Source organism: Pan troglodytes, chromosome 14 (assembly GCF_028858775.2).
Source record: "Pan troglodytes isolate AG18354 chromosome 14, NHGRI_mPanTro3-v2.0_pri, whole genome shotgun sequence".
NCBI lineage: Eukaryota > Metazoa > Chordata > Mammalia > Primates > Hominidae > Pan > Pan troglodytes.
The window spans coordinates 40299261-40320347 of record NC_072412.2 but is presented as its reverse complement, the minus strand read 5'-3'; the positions used below and the strand labels follow the sequence as shown (position 1 = coordinate 40320347).

Sequence of the window (21087 nt, the reverse complement as noted above, 5' to 3'; positions counted from 1 at the left end):
GAAAAATGTCTTTTTTGTTGCCACTGAAGGAGAAAGTGAACTGGTCCCATAAAGGACTATGTGGAAAAGGCAGCAGACAGAAAGCTTTGATGTTTTTCCTTGGTGCCATGTGATACCTAAGGCTTCTTTCACTTGACTCTGTCCCATTCTATTCTCAAAATTAAAGTCCTAGTTTTACAAGGGAAGTATACCTTGTAAAAAAGTCCTAGTTATACAAGGTTAATATGTTTGTCAATTTCTGTATGTCTTATGCCACATCCTCTGTCTCCTCAGCAGGATAAGGCTATCTTGCATAGGAACATAGTAGCCATGTTGAAAAGGAGGAAAATATTTGCTAATTTCCCTTTCCTCCGGAAACACACAGTATTAACCAAACGTGTTTGGCCATATTGTTCTAATTACACTATGTTCTTTCAGTTGTTTTTCTGGTAGTGGTGACAATTTTTTCGGAGACAGCCACATTCTTATGACCAGTAATATCTTTTAGATGGGACCATAGGTGCATAGTATAGTATTCGGTTGTGAAACAAAGGGAAGGTAACTAACTGGCTTCTGTAGTTATAAAATATCTGACTTTGGCCTAAATAATGGTATATCACTAACCAAACTAGCATGCCAGACTCAGAAGTAATAAGGAAAATAACATTGGTAAGCTCTAATAATCACTAACTAGTCTACTGGAAGAAGACATTCCATAGTAGTGAAAGGAACAAAGTTTGAAAACAGCATGAAAAAAGGTAGCTGTAGTAAAACATTAAAATCTGTGTGAAGGACAGTAAAGAGACTAGTAAGAGTGAATAATTGGCTGGGCGCGGTGGCTCACGCCTGTAATCCCAGCACTTTGGGAGGCCGAGGTGGGCAGATCACGAGGTCAGGAGATCAAGACCATCCTGGCTAACACGGTGAAACCCCATCTCTACTAAAAATACAAAAAAAAATTAGCCGGGCATGGTGGTGGGCACCTGTAGTCCCAGCTACTGGGGAGGTTGAGGCAGGAGAATGGCATGAACCCGGGAGGTGGAACTTGTAGTGAGCCAAGATCGCACCACTGCACTCCAGCCTGGGCGACAGAACAAGACTCTGTCTCAGAAAAATAAAAATAAAAAGAGTGAATAACTTAGGAACCAAATCATAGATGAAGCTGGAAAAGTGATAAGGATCTTAACCCCAGGGCAACAGCTGTTGGACAAATGGAAGGGGATGATAGGAAAGAATGTGAGCGTTTTTGGAACTTTTTGCCTAGCTTTCCTCCCTTATTCTAGAACTTGCCCTTCGTACCACATCCACAGTTTCTGACAGAGCTGCTGCATTCTTGCATGATCGTGATCCTGACCCATGACAAAAGTGGATTTGTTTGGAGTGGACACCCAAATAAGTCCTAGCCAGTGAGTTTCTTCCCAGGATTTTAAAATCAGAGATGGAGAGGATTATTCTCTCTCTTGGTGGCTGAAACTGCAATATATAAAGCATGTAAGAGGTTAGAAGCCACATTTTCAGCCACCAAGAGAAAGCATCTTCAGTGAGAAGAGATTGAAATTGATACACGGAGAAAAGCAAAAATGAGAAATAGACAGAAAGAACCCTGATGATATGAGTCCCTACATTTATTTATTCCCAAGGCTCAGTCTCATTCCACGGGTGGTAGTCGTGACCCTGCACATTCCACATTCCTATCCTTGGGTTCTGTGAGATCACCTGGTATTCTCATTATGACTTCTTCTGTTAGGTAACTTTCTTACTTTTATTTATCGAGCTAATAAGCACAGACTACCATATAATGTATTGTTTCACATTTTTATTGTTTCTCAATGTCCTTGTGTAGATTTCTTCACATCAGCCTTATCTCCTGCTCTATATTCCAGTTACATTGGAAATTTCCCCTGGCCTTAGAGATTTAAATGTACTTTGTTTTCCTGTTTTTTTTTTTTTTTTTTTTTTTTTTTCGAGACAGATTCTCACTCTGTTGCCCAGACTGGAGTGCAGTGGTGGAATCTCTGCAGCCTCTGCTTCCTGGGTTCAAGTGATTCTCCTGCCTCAGCCTCCTGAGTAGCTGGGATTACAGGTGTGTACCACCATGCCTGGCTAATTTTTCTGTGTTTTTAATAGAGAAGGAGTTTCACCATGTTGGCCAGGCTAGTCTTGAACTCCTGGCCTCAAGTGATCCACCCACCTTGGCCTCCCAAAGTGCTGGGTTTACAGCCTGAGCCACCACGCCCAGCAGTTTTCCTGTCCTAATACTCATTCTTTTTTTTTTTTTTTTTTTTTTTTTTGAGACAGAGTTTTGCTCTTGTTGCCCAGGCTGGAGTGCAATGGGGTGATGTCAGCTCACTACAACCTCCACCTGCTGGGTTCAAGCGATTCTCCTGCCTCAGCCTCCCGAATAGCTGGGATTACAGGCATGCACCACCATGCCCAGCTAATTTTGTATTTTTAGTAGAGACGGGGTTTCTCCATGTTGGTCAGGCTGTTCTCGAATTCCCGACCTCAGGTGATCTGCCTGTCTTGGCCTCCCAAAGTGCTGAGATTAGAGGCGTGAGCCACCACACCCAGCCTCTAATACTCCTTCTTTTGACGGAAATGCCCAGCTCGTTTCTATTCGGGAAAATACTATTCTCTTTGTAAAACCAAATTCAAAACTTTCTGGCTTCCTGAATCTTTCCCTGATGCCACCTTTCTTCAAAATTCATGGCTCCTTACAATCCTTCCTTTCTTCTCCTTCATTTTTTAATTTATTATATTGTTTTGTGATGCTTATGTATTTGTCTAGCTGTTCTACTTAGACTGTTAGCCTCTGAAAGTTAGGAACTATGACTCATTCATCTTTGACCTTTGTATCTCCTGCACTCTGGTTAATCCAGTTGAATCTAATGTGTTTGACTCCCAGTAGAGGGATAATCCTTTTTACATCAATTCCAAAGATGATTACCTTGGCAATACTATAATAATTTGAGTACCAGGTACATTTTTTTTTTTTTTTTTGAGACAGAGTCTTGCTCTGTTGCCCAGGCTGGAGTGCAGCGGCACGATCTCGGCTCACTGCAACCTCTGCCTCCCGGGTTCAAGCAATTCTCCAGCCTCAGCCTCCTGAGTAGCTGGGACTACAGGCACACACCACCACGCCTGGCTAATTTTTGTATTTTTAGTAGAGACGGGGTTTCACCATGTTGGCCAGGCTGGTCTCAATCTCCTGACCTCAGGTGATCTGCCCGCATAAGCCTTGCGAAATGCTGGGATTACAGGCATGAGCCACTGCTCCTGGCCTAGTCACACTGATTTTAAAAGCAATTTCATATTTTGCTCAAAGTGATATAAACCTTAATTTTAAAGTTATATCATAGTGTTTTTGCTTTCTGTTTAATTTCAGAGTTTGAGGTTTTACTATATGCTGGTACTTTGGGGAATACAGAAATAGTAAGATATATCCTTTACCTTAATTTGAGAGATATGTGTGTACACTTACTAAAGTTCAACTTTAAGACCATTCAAGAAAGATTTAACTATAAGGTTAGTTCATAACTATATCAAAACTAAATGTTTTGTGTTCCAGATGCCAACATTATTTTCATTAAGCCAGTGTCTAAATTTCAAGCATTTCTAAAATGGCAATGTACAAATTCATTAATCCCAACAACTTTACTACACAGAATTTCTGTTATACAGGAAAAGTTCTTGAAGTCATTAATTTAGTCATTTTTCAGAGAACTGTAGACAAGACTTCAGGGAAGTCAACTCAAAACAGTTTTCACCCAGTGGAGTTATTTAGTGGTAAACATGAAAATTTTTTTTCTCAACTTTTTATTTCAAACTTTTTCAAGTTTACATAATGTTCAAAGATTGGGTCAGCTGGGCACAGTAGCTCACACCTGTAATCCCAGCACTTTGAGAGGCAGAGGTGGGAGGATCGCTTGAGCTCAGGAGACCATCCGGGACAGCATGGCAAAATCCTATCTCTACAAAAAATACAAAAAAAAAATTAGCTGGGTGTGTAGCATGTGCCTGTAGTCCCAGCTACTCGGGAAGCTAAGGTGGGAGGATTGCTTGAGCCCAGGAGGCAGAGGTTGCAGTGAGCCGAGATCACACCACTATACTCCAGCCTGGGCGACAGAGCAAGAGCCAGTCTCAAAAAAAAAGATTAGTCAATCAGCACAATATAGACTATACCTAGATTCAACAGTTGTTAATATTTTACTGTATTTTCCTTCTCTTTCCCCCACCATTTCCTCTGTCTCTCTATAAACCTGTGTTGCTCTTGAACCATTTGAAAGCAAATTGCAGACCTCAAAGACACTTCACCCCTAAATATTTCAACAAAAATATTTTTCAGTTACACAGGACTTCTAGATCATCATGTTTTCGGTTTAAAAATAAAAAACTATCATAAACCACTTACAGATGAAATAATCTAAACTTTGAGGATTAGCAGAAGGGTGAGCTTGAATGGTCGGGGGAGGCTTCCTCTCAGCCAGATTCAGAGGAGTTGGCAAGGAGCAGTATGTGCATTAATGCACAAAATGCTTGTGGAACAAATTGCTTGTGGAATTGAGACCTTTCAGTCTTTTTCCTTTGGGAAATAACATAATGTGAATGAAAAGGGTAGAATTTTCAGGACAAGAATAAAAGCATTTTTTTTTAGGATACAATAAGAGAAAATTCAGCAAACCCGTTCTCCTAAAGATGGTTTGAGAGCCTAGAATGGTGTTGTCATAAAAGCCAATCAGTGGAATTTTAAAGGGAGGGAGGTGGTCAATTTCAAAAGTCCATCTAGATCTCTTTGTTTTATTGTCTCTGGAGTTGTTAGGAAAATCCAAATCTCAGAAGATTTATTTTAAAATAAAATGCTAACTGAATTCTTCTACAGAGTGGGGATCTTCCAAGTTAGCGATTGTGTTCATTGTATTACAGAACATTAGTAATCCTTTATTGTTATTAAATAATGACTGCAAAGAAATTAAATAAATAAACACTAAAGTCTTTGCTTATATTTCTAATCATTAGGTTTCATAATAGCTCTCTCTTTTACCAGGAATTTTTATGTGGTGGGAAGGGCCTGGATCAGCTAATTCAGAGACTGCTTCAATCAGCAGATGAAGAAGCCATTGCTGAACTTTTGGATGAACACCTTAAATCAGCAAAATAAATACTAACTTACTATTATTTATGATTGTATAAATGAAATGGACCTATATCAAGAGGCAGACTGAAGCTTGGAAATCATTATGAATATTTGTAAATTACAGCTTTAAGAACACATTACACATAAATATATGTTTTGTAATTAATCGAAGTCACATTTCCTGACCTAAGGATTTATTTTAGGTTTCCTGTAAAGTACAATCCAACTCATCAAGTAGAAAATAAGCATAGATCATTGAAAAGAGAAAGTATTGAGAATTGATTGTGTCATTTAGGACAAGTCACTTGTTCTCTTTATATGCCTTTTTTCCCCAGCCATCTATGAATTAATTTAAATGTATTTTTAATCTACTACTTCAGGAAAATATGGTAAAATTTAGTAAAATATGAATTTTAGACTTACTTATAAGCCTTTTATTTAAAGACAAAGTACCTTGGCCTATAGTGGATGCTTATGCCTGTAATCCCAGTGCTTTGAAGGGCCAAAGGGGGAAGATCTCTTGAGGTAAGAATTTGAGACCAGCCTGGGCAAAATAGACCCCATGTCTACAAAAAAACTCAAAACATAAAGAAAAACCATAATACTGTTAATCATGTTAAAGTTAAGACTTAGACTGCAACTTTTAAATAAAAATTATGAAGAATATGAGTCATTCAATAACAATGAGCATCTAGGTACAGACAGTAAAGCCCTTTGATTGCTGTATGAATTCCACACTATATAAACAATAAGCTGATATTTTAAATAGACTCTCTGTTTGACTTCTATTTCTTTTTTTTTTTTTTTTTTTTTTACTCCTGGCAAGCTGGAGTAAAAAAGTTATTGTTTGCTGGCTTAACTTAATGAGCATCAACAGACGTGGTGTAATATGAGTAATACACTGAGATCAGTTTTGTGCAGCATTATATAAAACCCAGTCCTTACCTTAAAGAGCTTGCAGTTGACTGAAGGATTTAAACATGTAAATCACCAAGTAATACAGAGTGGCATGATGTATTTAGTAATTGTTCCGAAGACGTTTCAAGTTAAAAAGAGAGGAATGGCTGGGCACAATGGCTCATGCCTATAATCCCAGCACTTTGGGAGGCCGAGGCGGGCAGATCACCTGAGGTCAGGAGTTCAAGACCAGCCTGGTCAACATGGTGAAGCCCCATCTCTACAAAAATACGAAAACTAGCCAGGCATGATGGTGGATGCCTACAATCCCAGCTACTCAGGAGGCTGAAGCAGGAGAATCGCTTGAATCCAGGAGGCGGAGGTTACAGTGAGCTGAAATCGCGCCACTGCCCTCCAGCCTGGGTGACAGACCAAGACTCCATCTCAAAAAATTAAAAAAAAAAAAAAAAAAAGAAAGGATTATCATTTTAGTTACTCCTCAGAGAAGAATTTATGTGCCAAGAAAGACTAGTTAAGAGTTTTAAGGCCAATGGAATTGTTTGTATGTAAACATTAAAGAGGAATGTTTTCCCTAATTTTTATTTTGAAAATATTCAAGCATAATGAAAAGTCTAAAATAAATTATTTATTTATTTATTTTTGAGATAGAGTCTCGCTCTGTCACCCGGGCTGGAGGGCAGTGGCATGATCTCGGCTCACTGCAACCTCTGCCTCCTGGGTTTAAGAAATTCTCTGCCTCAGCCTCCCGAATAGCTGGGATTACAGGTGTGTGCCACCACGCCCAGTTAATTTTCTTGTATTTTTAGTAGAGACGAGGTTTCACCATCTTGGCCAGGCTGGTCTTGAACTCCTGACCTCATGATCCACCCACCTCAGCCTCCCAAAGTGCTGGGATTACAGGTGTGAGCCACTGCCCCCAGCCAAATTATTTTTTTAGAGACAAGGTGTCACTCTTGCCCAGGCTGGAGTGCAGTGGCATGATCATAGCTCACTGTAACCTTGAACTCCTGAGCTCAAGCAATCCTCCCACCTTAGCCTCCCAAGTAGCTGGGACTACAGGCATGCATCACCATACCCAGATAATTTTTTTATTGTTGTAGAGATGGGGTCTTGCTATGTTACGCAGGCTGGTCTTGAACTCCTGGCCTTAAGTGATCATCCTGCCTCAGCCTTTCAAAGTGCTGGGATTACACATGTGAGCCTTTGTGCCCAGCCACAATAATTTTTAAGAAATAATAGTTAAATCAGGAGAGGCCTGAGCAAGATGGCTGAATGTAGAAACCTTTACCAATTGTCCCCCAATGCAGCAACACTGATTTAACAACCATTTACACATACAAAAAGCACCTTTATAAGAACCAAAAATCAGGTTAGCAATCACAGTACCTGATTTTAACTTCATATCACTGCAGGAAGGTAGGAAAGATAGTCTTGAATTGGTAACGCTGCTCCTCCCCCGTTCCCCTAGCAGCAGCAGGTGCTGTGCCCTTGAGAGAGGGAAAGCACAGCAATTGTGGGACCCTGCGTTGAACTCAGTGCTGCCTGGTCACAGCAGAAAGCAAAACTGAGTTAAACTCAGCAGATGCCCATCCACAGAGGGAGCATCTAGACCAGCCCTAGCCAGAGGGGAATTGCCCATCCCAGCGGTCAGAACCTGAGTTTCAGCAAGCCTCAACACTGTGGGCTAAAGTGTTCTAAGGTCCTAAATAAACTTGAAAGGCAGTCTAGGCCACAAGGACTGTAGTTGCTAGGTAAATCCTTCTTCTGTGCTGAGTGCAGAGCCAGTGGACATGGGACACCAGTTGGGTGGCTAAGGAAGGGCTTGTGCCACCCCTCCCCCAACCCCAGGCAGTGCAGCTCACAGCAATAAAAGTGACTCCCTTCTGCTTGAGGAGAGGAGAGGGAAGAGTAAGGACTTTGTCTTGCATCTTGGATACCAGCTCAACCACAATAGGACAGGGCACCTGGCAGAATTGTGAGGCCCCCATCCTAGGCCCTAGCTCCCAGACAACATTTCTAGACACACCCTGGGCCAGAAGGGAACCCTCTGCCTTGAAGGGAAGTACTCAGTCTTGCAGGTTTCATCACCTGCTGACTAAAGAGCCCATGGGCCCTGAGTAACCAACAGCAATGCACAGGCAGTATGCTGTGGGCCTTGAGTGAGACTCCGACATGCCAGCCTCAGGTATCAGCTTGGCCATAGTGGTGTAGAGCACCAACGGGCTCTTGGGGTCCCCAGGTCCAGGCTCTTGGATAGCATTTCTGGACCTGCACTGTGCCAGAGGGGATTTCACTACCCTGAGGGGTGAGTTCCAGGCCTGGCAACATTTGTCACAGCTGACTGAAGAGCCCTTGGGCCTTAAGTGAACACTAGTGGTGGTCTGACAGAATTCGCCATGGGTCAGTGGTGGCAGAGGCCATAGGGAGAGGCCCCTCTGCTTATGGACAGGGGAGGGAAGAGTGTGAAGGATTTTGTCTTGTGGTTTGGGTGCCAGCCTAGTCACAGTAGAATAAGACACAAGGTAGACTTGTAAGGTTTTTACTGCAATCCCTGGCTCCCAGACAGCATCTCTGGACCTGCCTGGGGCCTGGGAGAACTCACCATCCTGAAGAGAAGGACACAAGCTTGGCTGGCTTCACCACCTCCTTATTGTAGAGCCTTACGGCCTGTGCAAACATAGGCAGTAGCCAGGTGGTGGTTACAATGGGCTTTGGGCAAGACCCAGTACTATGCTGGTTTCAGGTCTGCCTCAGGGCAATTACACTGGTGGTGGCCACATGGGTGTTTGCATCACCTCACCCCCAGTTCCAGGCGGCTCAGCACAGAGAGACTCTGTTTGGGAGAAAATAAGGAAGAAAACAAGAGTTTCTGCGTGGTAATCCAGAAAATTCTTCATAATCTTATCCAAGACCACCAAGGTGGGACTTCTATTAGTCTGCAAGAACCATAGCATTACTGAGCTTGGGGCCCTAGTCCCTCTGTATACCAGGAAAGCCTTCTCAAGAAGGGCAGGCACAGATTGCAAAGCCCAGATTGCAAAGACTATAATAAATTCCTAACTTGCCCAGACAAACATCTACAAGCATCAGCACCAGCCAGGAAAACATGATCTCACCAAATGAACTAAATAAGGCACCAAGGACCAATCCCAAAGAAACAGAGATGTGACCTTTCAGACAGAGAATTCAAAATAGCTCTTTTGAGGAAACTCAAAGAAATTTGAGATGACACAGAGAAGGATTTCAGAATTCCATGAGGTAAACTTAACAAAGAGATTGAAATAATTAAAAAGAATCAAGCAGAAATTCTAGAGTCAAAAATGCAACTGACATACTGAAGAATGCATCAGAGTCCAGTCCCTTAATAGCAGAATTGAAAAAACAGACGAATTAGTGAGATTGATAACAGTCTATTTGAAAATACACAGAGGAGGCCGGGCACTGTAGCCCATGCCTGTAATCCCAGCACTTTGGGAGGCCGAGGTGGGTGGGTCACATGCAGTCAGGAGTTCAAGACCAGACTGACCAACTTAGCGAAACCCTGTCTCTCCTAAAAATACAAAAATTAGCTGAGTGTAGTGGCGCATGCCTGTAATCCCAGCTACTTGGGAAGCTGAGGCAGGAGAATCACTTGAACCCGGAAGGCGGAGTTTGCAGTGAGCCAAGATCACACCACTGCACTCCAGCCTGGGCAACAAGAGCGAAACTCTGTCACACACACACACACACACACATACACACACAATACACAGAGGAGAGGAAAAAAGAATCAGAAAGAGTGAAGCACAACTACAAGATCCAGAAAATAGCCTGAAAAGGGCAAATCTAAGAGTGGCCTTAAGGAGGAGGTAGAGAAAGAGATGGAGGTAGAAAGTTTCTTGAAAGCGATAGTATCACAGAACTTCCCAAACCTAGAGGAAGATACTGATATTCAATACAAAAAGGCTATAGAACACCACGCCAATCTAACCCAAAGACGACTACCTCAAAGCATTTAATAACCAAACTTCCAAAGCTCAAGGATAAAGAAAGGATCTTAAAAGCAGCAAGAGAAAAGAAACAACATACAATGGAGCTCCAGTATGTCTGGCAGCAAACTTCTCAGTGGAAACTTTACAGACCAGAGAGAGAGTGGCATGACATATATAAAGTGCTGAAGGAAAAAACTTTAATTCTAGAATAGTATATCCAGCAAAAATATCCTTCAAGCATGAAGGAAAAATAAAGACAGAAAAACAAAAGCCAAGAGATTTCATCAACACCAGACCTGTCCTAAAAAAAAAAGCTAAAGGGAGTCCTTCAATCTGAAATAAAAGGAGGTTAATGAGCAACAAGAAATCATCTGGGGCTGGGCACGGTGGCTCATACCTATAATCCCAGCACTTTGGGAGGCCAAGACGGGCAGATCACCTGAGGTCAGGAGTTCAAGACCAGCCTGATCAACATGGAGAAACCCTGAATCTACTAAAAAAATACAAAATTAGCCAGGCATGGTAGCCCATGCCTATAATCCCAGCTATTTGGGAGGCTGAGGCAGGGGAATCACTTGAACCCAGGAGGCAGAGGTTGTGGTGAGCCGAGATTGTGCCATTGCACTACCGCCTGGGCAACAAGAATGAAACGTCGTCTCAAAAAAAAAAAAAAATCTGAAGGTATAAATCTCACTGGCAATAGTAAACACATCAGAAAACACAGAATATTATAATACTGTATTTGTGGGGTGTAAATTACTCTTCAGTAGAAAGACTAAATGATGAAGCAGTCAAAAATAATAACTACAACAACATTTCAAGACATAGTGCAATAAGACATAAAGAGAAACGAAAAAAAGTTAAAAAGTGAAGGAAGATAGGAAGGAAGGAAAGAAAGAAGGGAAGACCACAAAACACCAGAAAACAAATCACAAAATGGCAGAAGTAAGTCCTTACTTATTAATAATAACATTAAATGTAAATGGCCTAAACTCTCCAACAAAAAGACGCAGAGTGGCTAAATGCATGAAAAAATAAGACTCAATCATCTGTTGCCTACAAGAAGCACTTTTCACCTATAAAGATACATATAAACTGAAAATAAATGGATGGAAAAAGATATTTCATACCAATTGAAACAAAAAAGAGCATGAATAGGCTGGGCGCGGTGGCTCACGCCTGTAATCCCAGCACTTTGGGAGGCTGAGGCAGGCAGATCACAAGGCCAGGAGATTGAGACCATCTTGGCTAACATGGTGAAACCCCGTCTACTAAAAATACAAAAAATTAGCTGGGCATGATGGCGGGTGCCTGTAGTCCCAGCTACTCAGGAGGCTAAGTCAGGAGAATGGTGTGAACCCAGGAGGCGGAGCTTGCAGTGAGCCGAGATCGTGCCACTGCACTCCAGCCTGGGCAACAGAGTGAGACTCTGTCTCAAAAAAAAAATAAACAAAAACAAAAAAAAAAACAGCATGAATAGTTATATCAGACAAAATAGATTTCAAGAAAAAAACTATAAGAAGAGACAAAGAAGGTTATATAATGATAAAGAAAGGGGTCAATTCAGCAAGAGGACATGATGATTGTAAATCTATATGCATCCAACACTGGAGCACCCAGACATATAAAGCAAATATTATTGGAGCTAAAACAAGAAATAGAGGCTGGACATGGTGGCTCACACCTGTAATCCTAGCACTTTGGGAGACCAAGGCAGGAGGATCACTTGAGCCCAGGATTTCAAGAACAGCCTGGAAAATATAGCAAGACCCCGTCTCTATAAAGAAAAAAAAATTTTAAGAGAGATAGACATCAATACAATAATAGCTGGGGACTTTAACACCCCACTTTAAGCATTAGACAAATCTTCCACACAGAAAACCAACAAACATTAGACATAATGCTTCAGTATGTCAGTTGCATTTTTCAACTCTAGAATTTCTTCTTGATTCATTTAGAAATAAATGGAACTAATAGATATTTACAGAGCCTTTCATATAATGGCTGAAGAATAGACATTCTTTTCCTCAGCACTTGGATCATTCTCAAGGATAGACCGTGTATGTTAGGTCACAAAACAAGTCCTAAAACATTCAAAAAAAGAAGTGAAATAAAATCAAGCATCTTACCTCAATGGAATAAAACTGGAAATCAATAATGAGGAATTTTGGAAACTATACAAATGCATGGAAATTAATATACTCCTGAATGACCAATGAGTCAATGAAGAAATTAAGAAAGTAATTGAAAAATATCTTGAAACAGATGATAATGGAAACATAGCATACCAAATTCTATGGGATACAGTGAAAACAGTACTAAGAGGGAAAGTTATAGCTACAAGTACCTACACCATAAAAAAAGAAAAACTTCAAATAAATAACCTAGCGGGGCATCTTAAAGAACTAGAAAAGCAAGAGCAAACCAAACCCAAAATTAGTAGAAGAAAAGAAATAATAAAAGAGCACAAATAAATGAAATTGAAATGAAGAAAATGATACAAAAGATGGATGAAATGAAACGTTGGTTTCTTGAAAAGATAAAATTGGACAAACCTTTAGCCAGACTAACTAGGACAAAAGAGAGAAGACCCAGATAAATAAAATCAGAGATTAAAACGGTCACATTACAACTGATACTGCAGAAATTCAAAGGTTCATTACTGGCTACTATAAGCAACTATATGCCAGTAAGTTGGAGAATTTAGAGGAAATGGATAAATTCTTAAACACATACAACCTACCAAGATTGAACTATGAAGAAATCCAAAACCTGAACAGACCAATAACAAGTAACAAGATCAAAGCTGTAAAAAAAAAAAAAAAGAGAGAGAGAAAAAAAATCTCCCAGTAAAGAAAAGCCTGGGGCCTAATGGCTTCACTGCTGAATTCTACCAAACATTTAAAGAATGGACACCAATCCTATTCAAACAATTCTGAAAAACAGAGGAGGAGGGAATACTTCCAAACTCATTCTCTGGGGCCAGTATTACCCTGATAACAAAATCAGACAAAGACACATTAAAAAAAAAACCATAGGCCAATATCCCTGATGAATATTGATGCAAGCATCCTCAACAAAATACTAACAAACTGGATTCAGCAACACATTTTAAAATATCATTCATCATGACCAAGTGAGACTTGTCCCAAGGATTCAAGGATAGTTCAACATATGCAAATCAATCAATATGATACATCATATTAACAGAATGGAGGACAAAAACCATATGATCATTTCAATTAGTGCTGAAAAAGCATGAATAAAATTAATAAAATTCAACATCCCTTCATGTTAAAAAAAAAAAACCCTCAGAAAACTGGGTACAGAAGGAATATACCTCAACATAATAAATGCCATGTATGACAGACCCATAGCTAGTATCATACTCAATGGGGAAAAACTGAAAGTCTTTCCTCTAAGATCTGGAGCACAACAAGGATGTCCACTGTCACCACTGTTATTCAACATAGTACTGGAAGTCCTGGCTAGAGCGGTCAGACAAGAGAAAGAAATAAAAGGCATCCAAATTAGAAAGGGAGAAGTCAAATTATCCTTGTTTGCAGATATGATTTTATATATGGAAAAATGTAAAGACTTCACCAAAAAACTATTAGAACTGATAAAAAAAATTCTGTAAAGTTGCATGATACAAAATCAGTAGCATTTGTTTTTTCCATTTCTGTGAAGAATACCACAAGTGAACAATCTGAAAAAGAAATCAAGAAAGTAATCCAATTTATAATGTCTACAGATAAAATACCTTGGAATTAACCAAAGCAGTAAAAGATGTCTATAATGAGAACTATAAAACACTGATGAAAGAAATTGAAGAGGACACCAAAAAAATGGAAACATATTCCATGTTCATAGATTGAAAGAATGAATATTGTTAAAATGGCCATACTACCCAAAGCAATCTACGGATTCAATGCAATCCCTATCACAATACCAGTGACATTCTTCACAGAAATAGAGAAAGCAATTCTAAACATTATATAGAACTCCAAAAGACCCATGATAGCCAAAGCTATCCTGAGCCAAATGAACAAGACTGGAGGAATCATATTACCTGGCTTCAAATTATAGAGCTATAGTAACCAAAACAGCATGGTACTGGCATAAAAGCAGACACATAGACCAATGGAACAGAATAGGGAACCCAGAAACAAATCCATACATCTATAGTGAACTTATTTTTGGCAATGGTGCCAAGAACATGCACTGGGGAAAAGACAGTCTCTTTGATAAACAGTGCTGGGAAAATTGGATATCCATGTGCAGAAGAATGAAACTAGACTCCTACCTCTCATCATGTACAAAAATCAGATCAAAATGGATTAAAGGCTTAAACCTAAGACCTCAAGCTATGAAACTAGAAAAAGAAAACATTGGGGAAACTCTCCAGGACATAGGAGTGGGCAAAGATTTATTGAGTAATACCCCATAAGCACAGGCAACCAAATCAAAAACTGATAAATGGGATTATATCAAGTTAAAAAGCTTCTGCAAAGCAAAGGAAACAATCAACAAAGTGAAGAGACAACCCACAGAGTGGGAGAAAATATTTGCAAAATACCCATCTGACAAGGGATTAATAACCAGAATATATAAGGAGCTCACACAACTCTATACGAAAAAAATGAATAGTCTAATTTAAAAATGGGCAAAAGATCTGAATAGACTTTTCTCAAAAGAAGACATATAAGTGGCAAACAGGTATATGACAAAGCGCTCAACATCATTGATCATCAGAGAAATACAAAACAAAACCACAGTGAAATATCTCACCCCAGTTAAAATGGCTTTTATTCAAAAGACAGGCAATAACAAATGCTGGTGAGAGTATGGAGAAAAGGGAACCCTTGTACACTGTTGGTGGGAATGTAAATTAGTACAGCCACTATGGAGAACAGTGTCCAAAGTGTCCATCAACAGCTGAATGGACGAAGAAAATGTGGTACGTATACACAATGGTGTATTCACCCATAAAAAAGAATGAGATTCAGTCACTTGCAACGACATGGATGGAACTGGAGATCATTATTTTAAGTGAAATAAGCCAGGCACAGAGGTAAACTTATGTTCTCACTTACTTATGGGAGTTAAAAATTAAAACAATTGAACTCATGGAGATAGAAGAAGGATAATTACCTGGGAAGGGTAGTGGGGGTTAGGTGAGGGGAGTGGGGATGGTTAATGGGTACAAAAAATAGAGAGAATGAATAAGAAAAAGTATTTGATAGCAAAACAGAGTGACTATAGTCAATAATAACTGTAAATTTAAAAATAACTACAATAGTATAATTGGATTGTAACATGAAGGATAAGTGCTTGAGGCGATGGATATCCCATTTACCCTGATGTGATTATTATGCATTGCATGTGTGTATCAAAATGTCATGTGCCCCATAAATATATATACCTACTATGTACCCACAAAAATTAAAAATTAATATTTCAATCAACACTGTGTACTCTAGATTCAACTACTATTCCCATTTTGCTTCATTTGGCTTTTTTCTGTCTGCACACACACACACTTCTGTGGTGGTGGTTGGATGATTGAAGAGTTAATTGCAGACCTCAGCAAAATATTTCAGAATGCATCTCCTAAGAATAAGGACATTCTCCTACAAAACCAACACCATTATCACACCTAGTAAAATTAACAATCATATAATAGACCTAATAGCTCTTATATATTAAAATTTCTTCAGTTTTTCCCCAATATGTCTTTTTTAGCTGTTTTTGTTTTGTCTAATTCAGGATCCAACTAAGATTCACACATTGCATTTGAATGTCTGTTTAGATTCTAGATTAATACGCTTAGTCTGTTTTATATTACTATAACAGACTATCTGAGAATGAGTAATTTATGAAAACACATTATTTCTTATAGTTCTGCAGGCTGGAAAGTTGAAGGGACTGGCACTGGCATCTGGTGAGGGCCTTCCTGCTGTGTCACAACATGGTGGAAGGCATCACATAGAGAACAAGAGCGTATAGCTCAGGTCTCTCTTCCTCTTCATATAAAGCCACCAGTCCCATCATGGGGATCCCAACCTGATAACCTTATCTAATCCCAATTACCTCTCAAACACCCTACCTCCAAATGCAATCAACAGATGAATTTGGGAATTAGGTTTCCAACACATGAAATTTGGGGGACACATTCGAAGCATAACATCCCCGTACCTTTTTTTCCCACATGACATTGACTTTTTCGAGTCCAACAAAGTTGTTTTGTAGAATGACCTATATTCTGGATTTGTCTGGCTATTTCCTTATGATATTGGTAACTTTCATCCATCCACTTAATTTAATGTATTTGGTTAAATCAATATACTTGTATTAGGCTGTTTTTGCATTGCTATAAGGAAATGCCTGAGGCTGAGTAATTTATAAAGAAAAGATGTTTAACTAGCTCACAGATCTGCAGGCTATAAAAGGATGTCACTGGCATCTGCTTTTCTTCTTGGGAGGCCTCAGGGAGCTTTTTACTCATGGCAGAGGTGAAGCAGAAACAGGGACATCTGAAGAGCAAGAGGCAGGGGAAGGGGTGCCACATAGTTTTAAACAACTAGATCTCCTGAGAACTCACTGTCGCAAAGACAGCACCCAGTTGGCTGGGTGTGGTAGCTCACACCTGTAATCCCAGCACTTTGAGAGGCCGAGGCGGGCGGATCATTACTGAGGTCAGGTGTTCGAGACCAGCCTGACCAACATGGAGAAACCCCGTCTCTACTAAAAATACAAAATTAGCCGGGTGTGGTGGCGCATGCCTGTAATCCCAGCTACTCAGGAGGCTGAGGCAGGAGAACCGCTTGAACCGGGAGGCGGAAGTTGTGGTGAGCCGAGATTATGCCATTGCATTCCAGCCTGGGCAACAAGAGCAAAACTCCATCTCAAAAAAAAAAAAAAAAAAAAGCACCAAGCCATGCAGGATTTGCCTCCATGACCCAAGCACCTCCCACCAGGCTCCACCTTTAACACTGGGGATTACATTTCAACATGAGATTTGTGGGGACAAATATCCAAACTACATCAGTACTATAAAGTAAAATTAAGTTTAAAACTAATGAAATTCAGATTAAACACACCTGGCAAGACTATCTTTTAGGTGATGTGATATTCAAATTGCATCACATGAAGAGGTTCCACTATTAGTAATACTAAGTTTTGAGAACTGCAGAACTCTTGGCACATGACAACTGCATACAAACCTCTGCACTAAGAGACTTGACCAAACTCTAGCACGGAACCTAGCAGCATGAGGCTGTGTCCCTAGGATGACCCCCAGCCCCTTCGTAAAATGCCTGCCTGAGAAAGCTCAACGTTGCCAGGAAAATGTACTATTTGTTCTAGCCAACACACATTTGACAATAGGCCCATGACCTCCCTTTCTTAGAGGATTTGTTATAAAGGGTTTGCAATTGTTATTGTGTATCTCTTGCAACTCAGAAGCATCTCTCTCAAGGACCTGAAAGTTAGTCCTTTGAAATACAATCACCAGGAAGGATAGGCCCTCTATCTCCCCGTCTCTGGGAATCCTTAGATAACTAGCAGCTAGTAGACTCAGCTGGCCTAAGCACATCACACTGACCAACCCTTTGTACTATTTCACTTCTCTGACTCTGCTGAGTCCCTGCACTCTCCCCTCTCTCATCCTCCCTTTAAAACACCCAAATCACTGCTGTAAAAATCAAAAAGGAGCTACGCTCTTTCTGCTACTGTCAGATCACTAAATAAAATCTGTTTTCACCACTTTAACTAATGTCCAGCTGTGTTTATCTTTGACAGTATGGTCACTAATATAATGATACTAGTACATGTTCTCCTTAATAATTAGTATGAAATCTGTAGGGTAATACTTTGGCATCATATAAACATTGGTTCCTCATTGGGCTAAGCAGCTTCTGAGACGACCCCAGTGATGCCCACTGCTGGCATTCATCTGCTGCTGTAATCTCCCCTTGAATGTGGACTGGATCTATCAACTCTTCTAACAAGTAGAATACAACAGAAGTGGTGGGATTGTCACTTCCAATATTAGGTTATAAAAATACTGTTGTTTCTGGCTCGGCCTGTGTTTCTCCTTCTCACACTTGTGCTGGTGGAAGCAAGATTGATGTACCTCTATGGAGCGGCCTACATAGTGTAGCAAATCTGAGGCCCTTAGTCCAAAAGCCCTCAGAGAACTGAGGCCTGCCAAGAAGCACAAGTGAACTTGGAAGCAAATCACTCCGCCCCAGTCATGTTTTGCAGCGACTTTGGCCCCGGCCAACAGTTTAACTATAATTTCATGGGGAGAGACCTTGAGCCAGCAGTAACTCCCTAAGCTGCTCCACGATAACCTGGACCCTTGGAAACTATGAGTTGATTAATGTTTGTTGTTTCCAGCTGCTAAATAGTTAGGCCACAATACATAACTGTTACACCTAATGAACTTTTATATCATGGATTTAACATCAATTAATGATTCTTGCTTTGCCTGAGTCAGCTGTTGTATTGGGAGTTACAAAATGGTGATGTTCTTGGTGGGTGTGGTGGCTCATGCCAATAATCCCAACTCTTTGGGAGGCCAAGGCGGGCGAATCACCTGAGATCAGGAGTTTGAGGCCAGTCTGGGCAACATAGTGAGACTCCATCTCCACAAAAAAATTTAAAAACCAGCTGGGTGTGGTGGTGTGTCCCAGCTACTTGAGAGGCTGAGGTGGGAAGACCATTTGAGCCCAGAAGGTTGAGGCTGCAGTGAGCTATGATGGCACCACTGCACTCCAGCTTGAGTGACAAAGTGAGACTCTGTATAAAAAAAAAAGGGATGGGCACGGTGGCTCATGCCTGTAATCCAAACACTTTGGGAGGCTGAGGCAGGTGGATCACAAGGTCAGGAGTTCAAGACCAGCCTGGCCAACATGGTGAAACCCCATCTCTACTAAAAATACAAAAATTAGCCAGGTGTGGTGGCACGCGCCTGTAATCCTAGCTACTCAGGAGGCTGAGGCAGGAGACTCGCTCAAACCCGGGAGGTGGAGGTTGCAGTGAGCTGAGATCATGCCATTGCAGCACTCCAGTCTGGGTGACAGAGCGAGACTTTGTCTCAAAAAAACAAAAAAAGAAAGAAGCAGAAAGAGAAAGAGATCTGGGGCCTGGCTGGGGCCTGTGATTCTGCATTTCTAACAAGCTCCCAGATAAGAGTGGAAACTGCTGACCCACAAACAACACTTGGAGTAGCAAGAATCCAGGACATCTATTACTCAATTAGTAAGTATTTTAATTGTTCTACACATGATTTTCATACAGTGAAATTTAATTAAACTCGTAATCCTGCTTCACTAAGATAACCTATTAGTCTCCCAAAGTATGGAAATCAACTAGACATCTTTTAACTGTTAATAGAAAAATGTTAGGAAATGAAGATAGAAGCCAAAACTATGTCAGGATTCTTGTTAAAAATCTGAAAAGCCAAAATTTATTGTCTCATATGCATAACATCTTTAGAATATCAAGGAATAACAAACTTTATATCAAAGTATACTTTAGATATATTTTAAATTGAATTTGAAATTGAGTCAAGCAACTTAGGATCAACAAACTACTACTGACTGTCAAAAAATAAAAGAAATTATTTTTTAAAGTGTGACTCTCATTTTGTGATGCACAATGGCAATTAGGGGCACTTGGGCTGGAGTTGGGGAAGTGGAGCCTCTGGGATGCTGATAATGTTCTATATCTGACCTGAGTGGAGGTTACACAGGTGTATTTATTTTGTGATAATTCATTGCATTTACAATTTTTATTTGTCCCATTTTCTGTATATGTATGTATGCTATACTTCACCTTTTTTTTTTTTTTTTTTTCCTGAGACAGGGTCTTCCTTTGTTGCCCAGGCTGAAGTGCAGTGGCATGATCCCAACTCACTGCAACCTCCATCTCTTAGGCTCAAGCAATCCTCCCACCTCAGCCTTCTGAGTAGCTGAGACTAGAGGCCTGTGCCACCATGTCCAGATAGTGTATGCTATACTTCAATACAAGTTTTTAAATAATAAAATTAAAAGTTAAGAGGCTGAGGTGGGATAATCACTTGAGTTCAGGAATTTGAGACCAGCCTGGGGAACATAATAAGACCCTATCTCTTAAAAAAAAAAAAAAAAAAAAAAAAAGATAGGCCGGGTGCAGTGGCTCACTCCTATAATCCCAGCACTTTGGGAGGCTGAGGTGGGCAGATCACGAGGTCAGGAGATCGAGACCATCCTGGCTAACACGGTGAAACGCTGTCTCTACTAAAAATACAAAAAAAAAAAAAGAAAAAACTAGCCAGGCATGGCGACAGGCCCCTGTAGTCCCAGCTACTTGGGAGGCTGAGGCAGGAGAATGGCGTGAACCCGGGAGGCGGAGCTTGCACTGCACTACAGCCTGGGTGACAGAGCGAGACTCCTTCTCAAAAAAACAAACAAACAAACAAAAATGGTGTATAACAGGTTTGAAACAAGTTAGCTGCTATGAAATAAATGTGGAACGGAAGTCACGCCCCAAGGCAGCCCCCTCACTAGGTACCCTCCAACTGAGGTAGGGGAGGGTGGACCCATAAAAACTCTCCTGGCAGCCAATGACTAAAGGCAGTGGAGTTGTATTAGTCCATTTTGTGTTGCACATACCAGAATACCTGTAACTGGGTAACTTATAAAGAAAAGGAATTTGGCCAGGCGCGGTAGCTCATGCCTATAATCCCAGTACTTTGGGAGGCCGAGACGGGCAGATCACTTGAGGCCAGGAGTTTGAGACCAGCCTGGTCAATATGCCACATCTCTATTAAAAATACAAAAAATTAGCTGGGTGTGGTGGTGCACCCCTGTAATCCCAGCTACTCAGGAGGCTGAGACAGGACAATCGCTTGAACCCTCAAGGTGGAGGTTGCAGTGAGCCAAGATCACACGACTACACTCCAGCCTGGGTGACAGAGCAAGGCTGTCTCAAAACAACAACAACAAGAAAAGGAATTTATTTCTTACCGTTCTGTAAGCTGAGAAATCAAGGTCAAGGGGTCATGTTTGGTGAGGGCCTTCTTGCTAGTGGGTAATT

General features: G+C 40.7%; 1 protein-coding gene and 1 long non-coding RNA gene across 8 annotated transcripts in view; one reads left to right on the top strand and one right to left on the bottom strand.

Moving 5' to 3' along the window:
• MTRF1 (mitochondrial translation release factor 1) overlaps positions 1-5901 on the top strand; it is a 49764-nt gene extending 43863 nt beyond the window's left edge. For all 7 annotated transcript variants that reach the window (XM_063792478.1, XM_054664902.2, XM_063792479.1 and 4 more), the window contains one exon: positions 5024-5901. In XM_063792478.1, coding sequence (XP_063648548.1) covers positions 5024-5137 — 114 coding nt within the window. In that variant the 3' untranslated portion in view covers positions 5138-5901. The remainder of the gene's footprint in view (positions 1-5023) is intronic.
• Positions 1-21087, bottom strand: part of LOC129136723 (uncharacterized) — a 111034-nt gene that overhangs the window by 16660 nt on the left and 73287 nt on the right. The gene's annotated exons all lie outside the window — the stretch shown is intronic.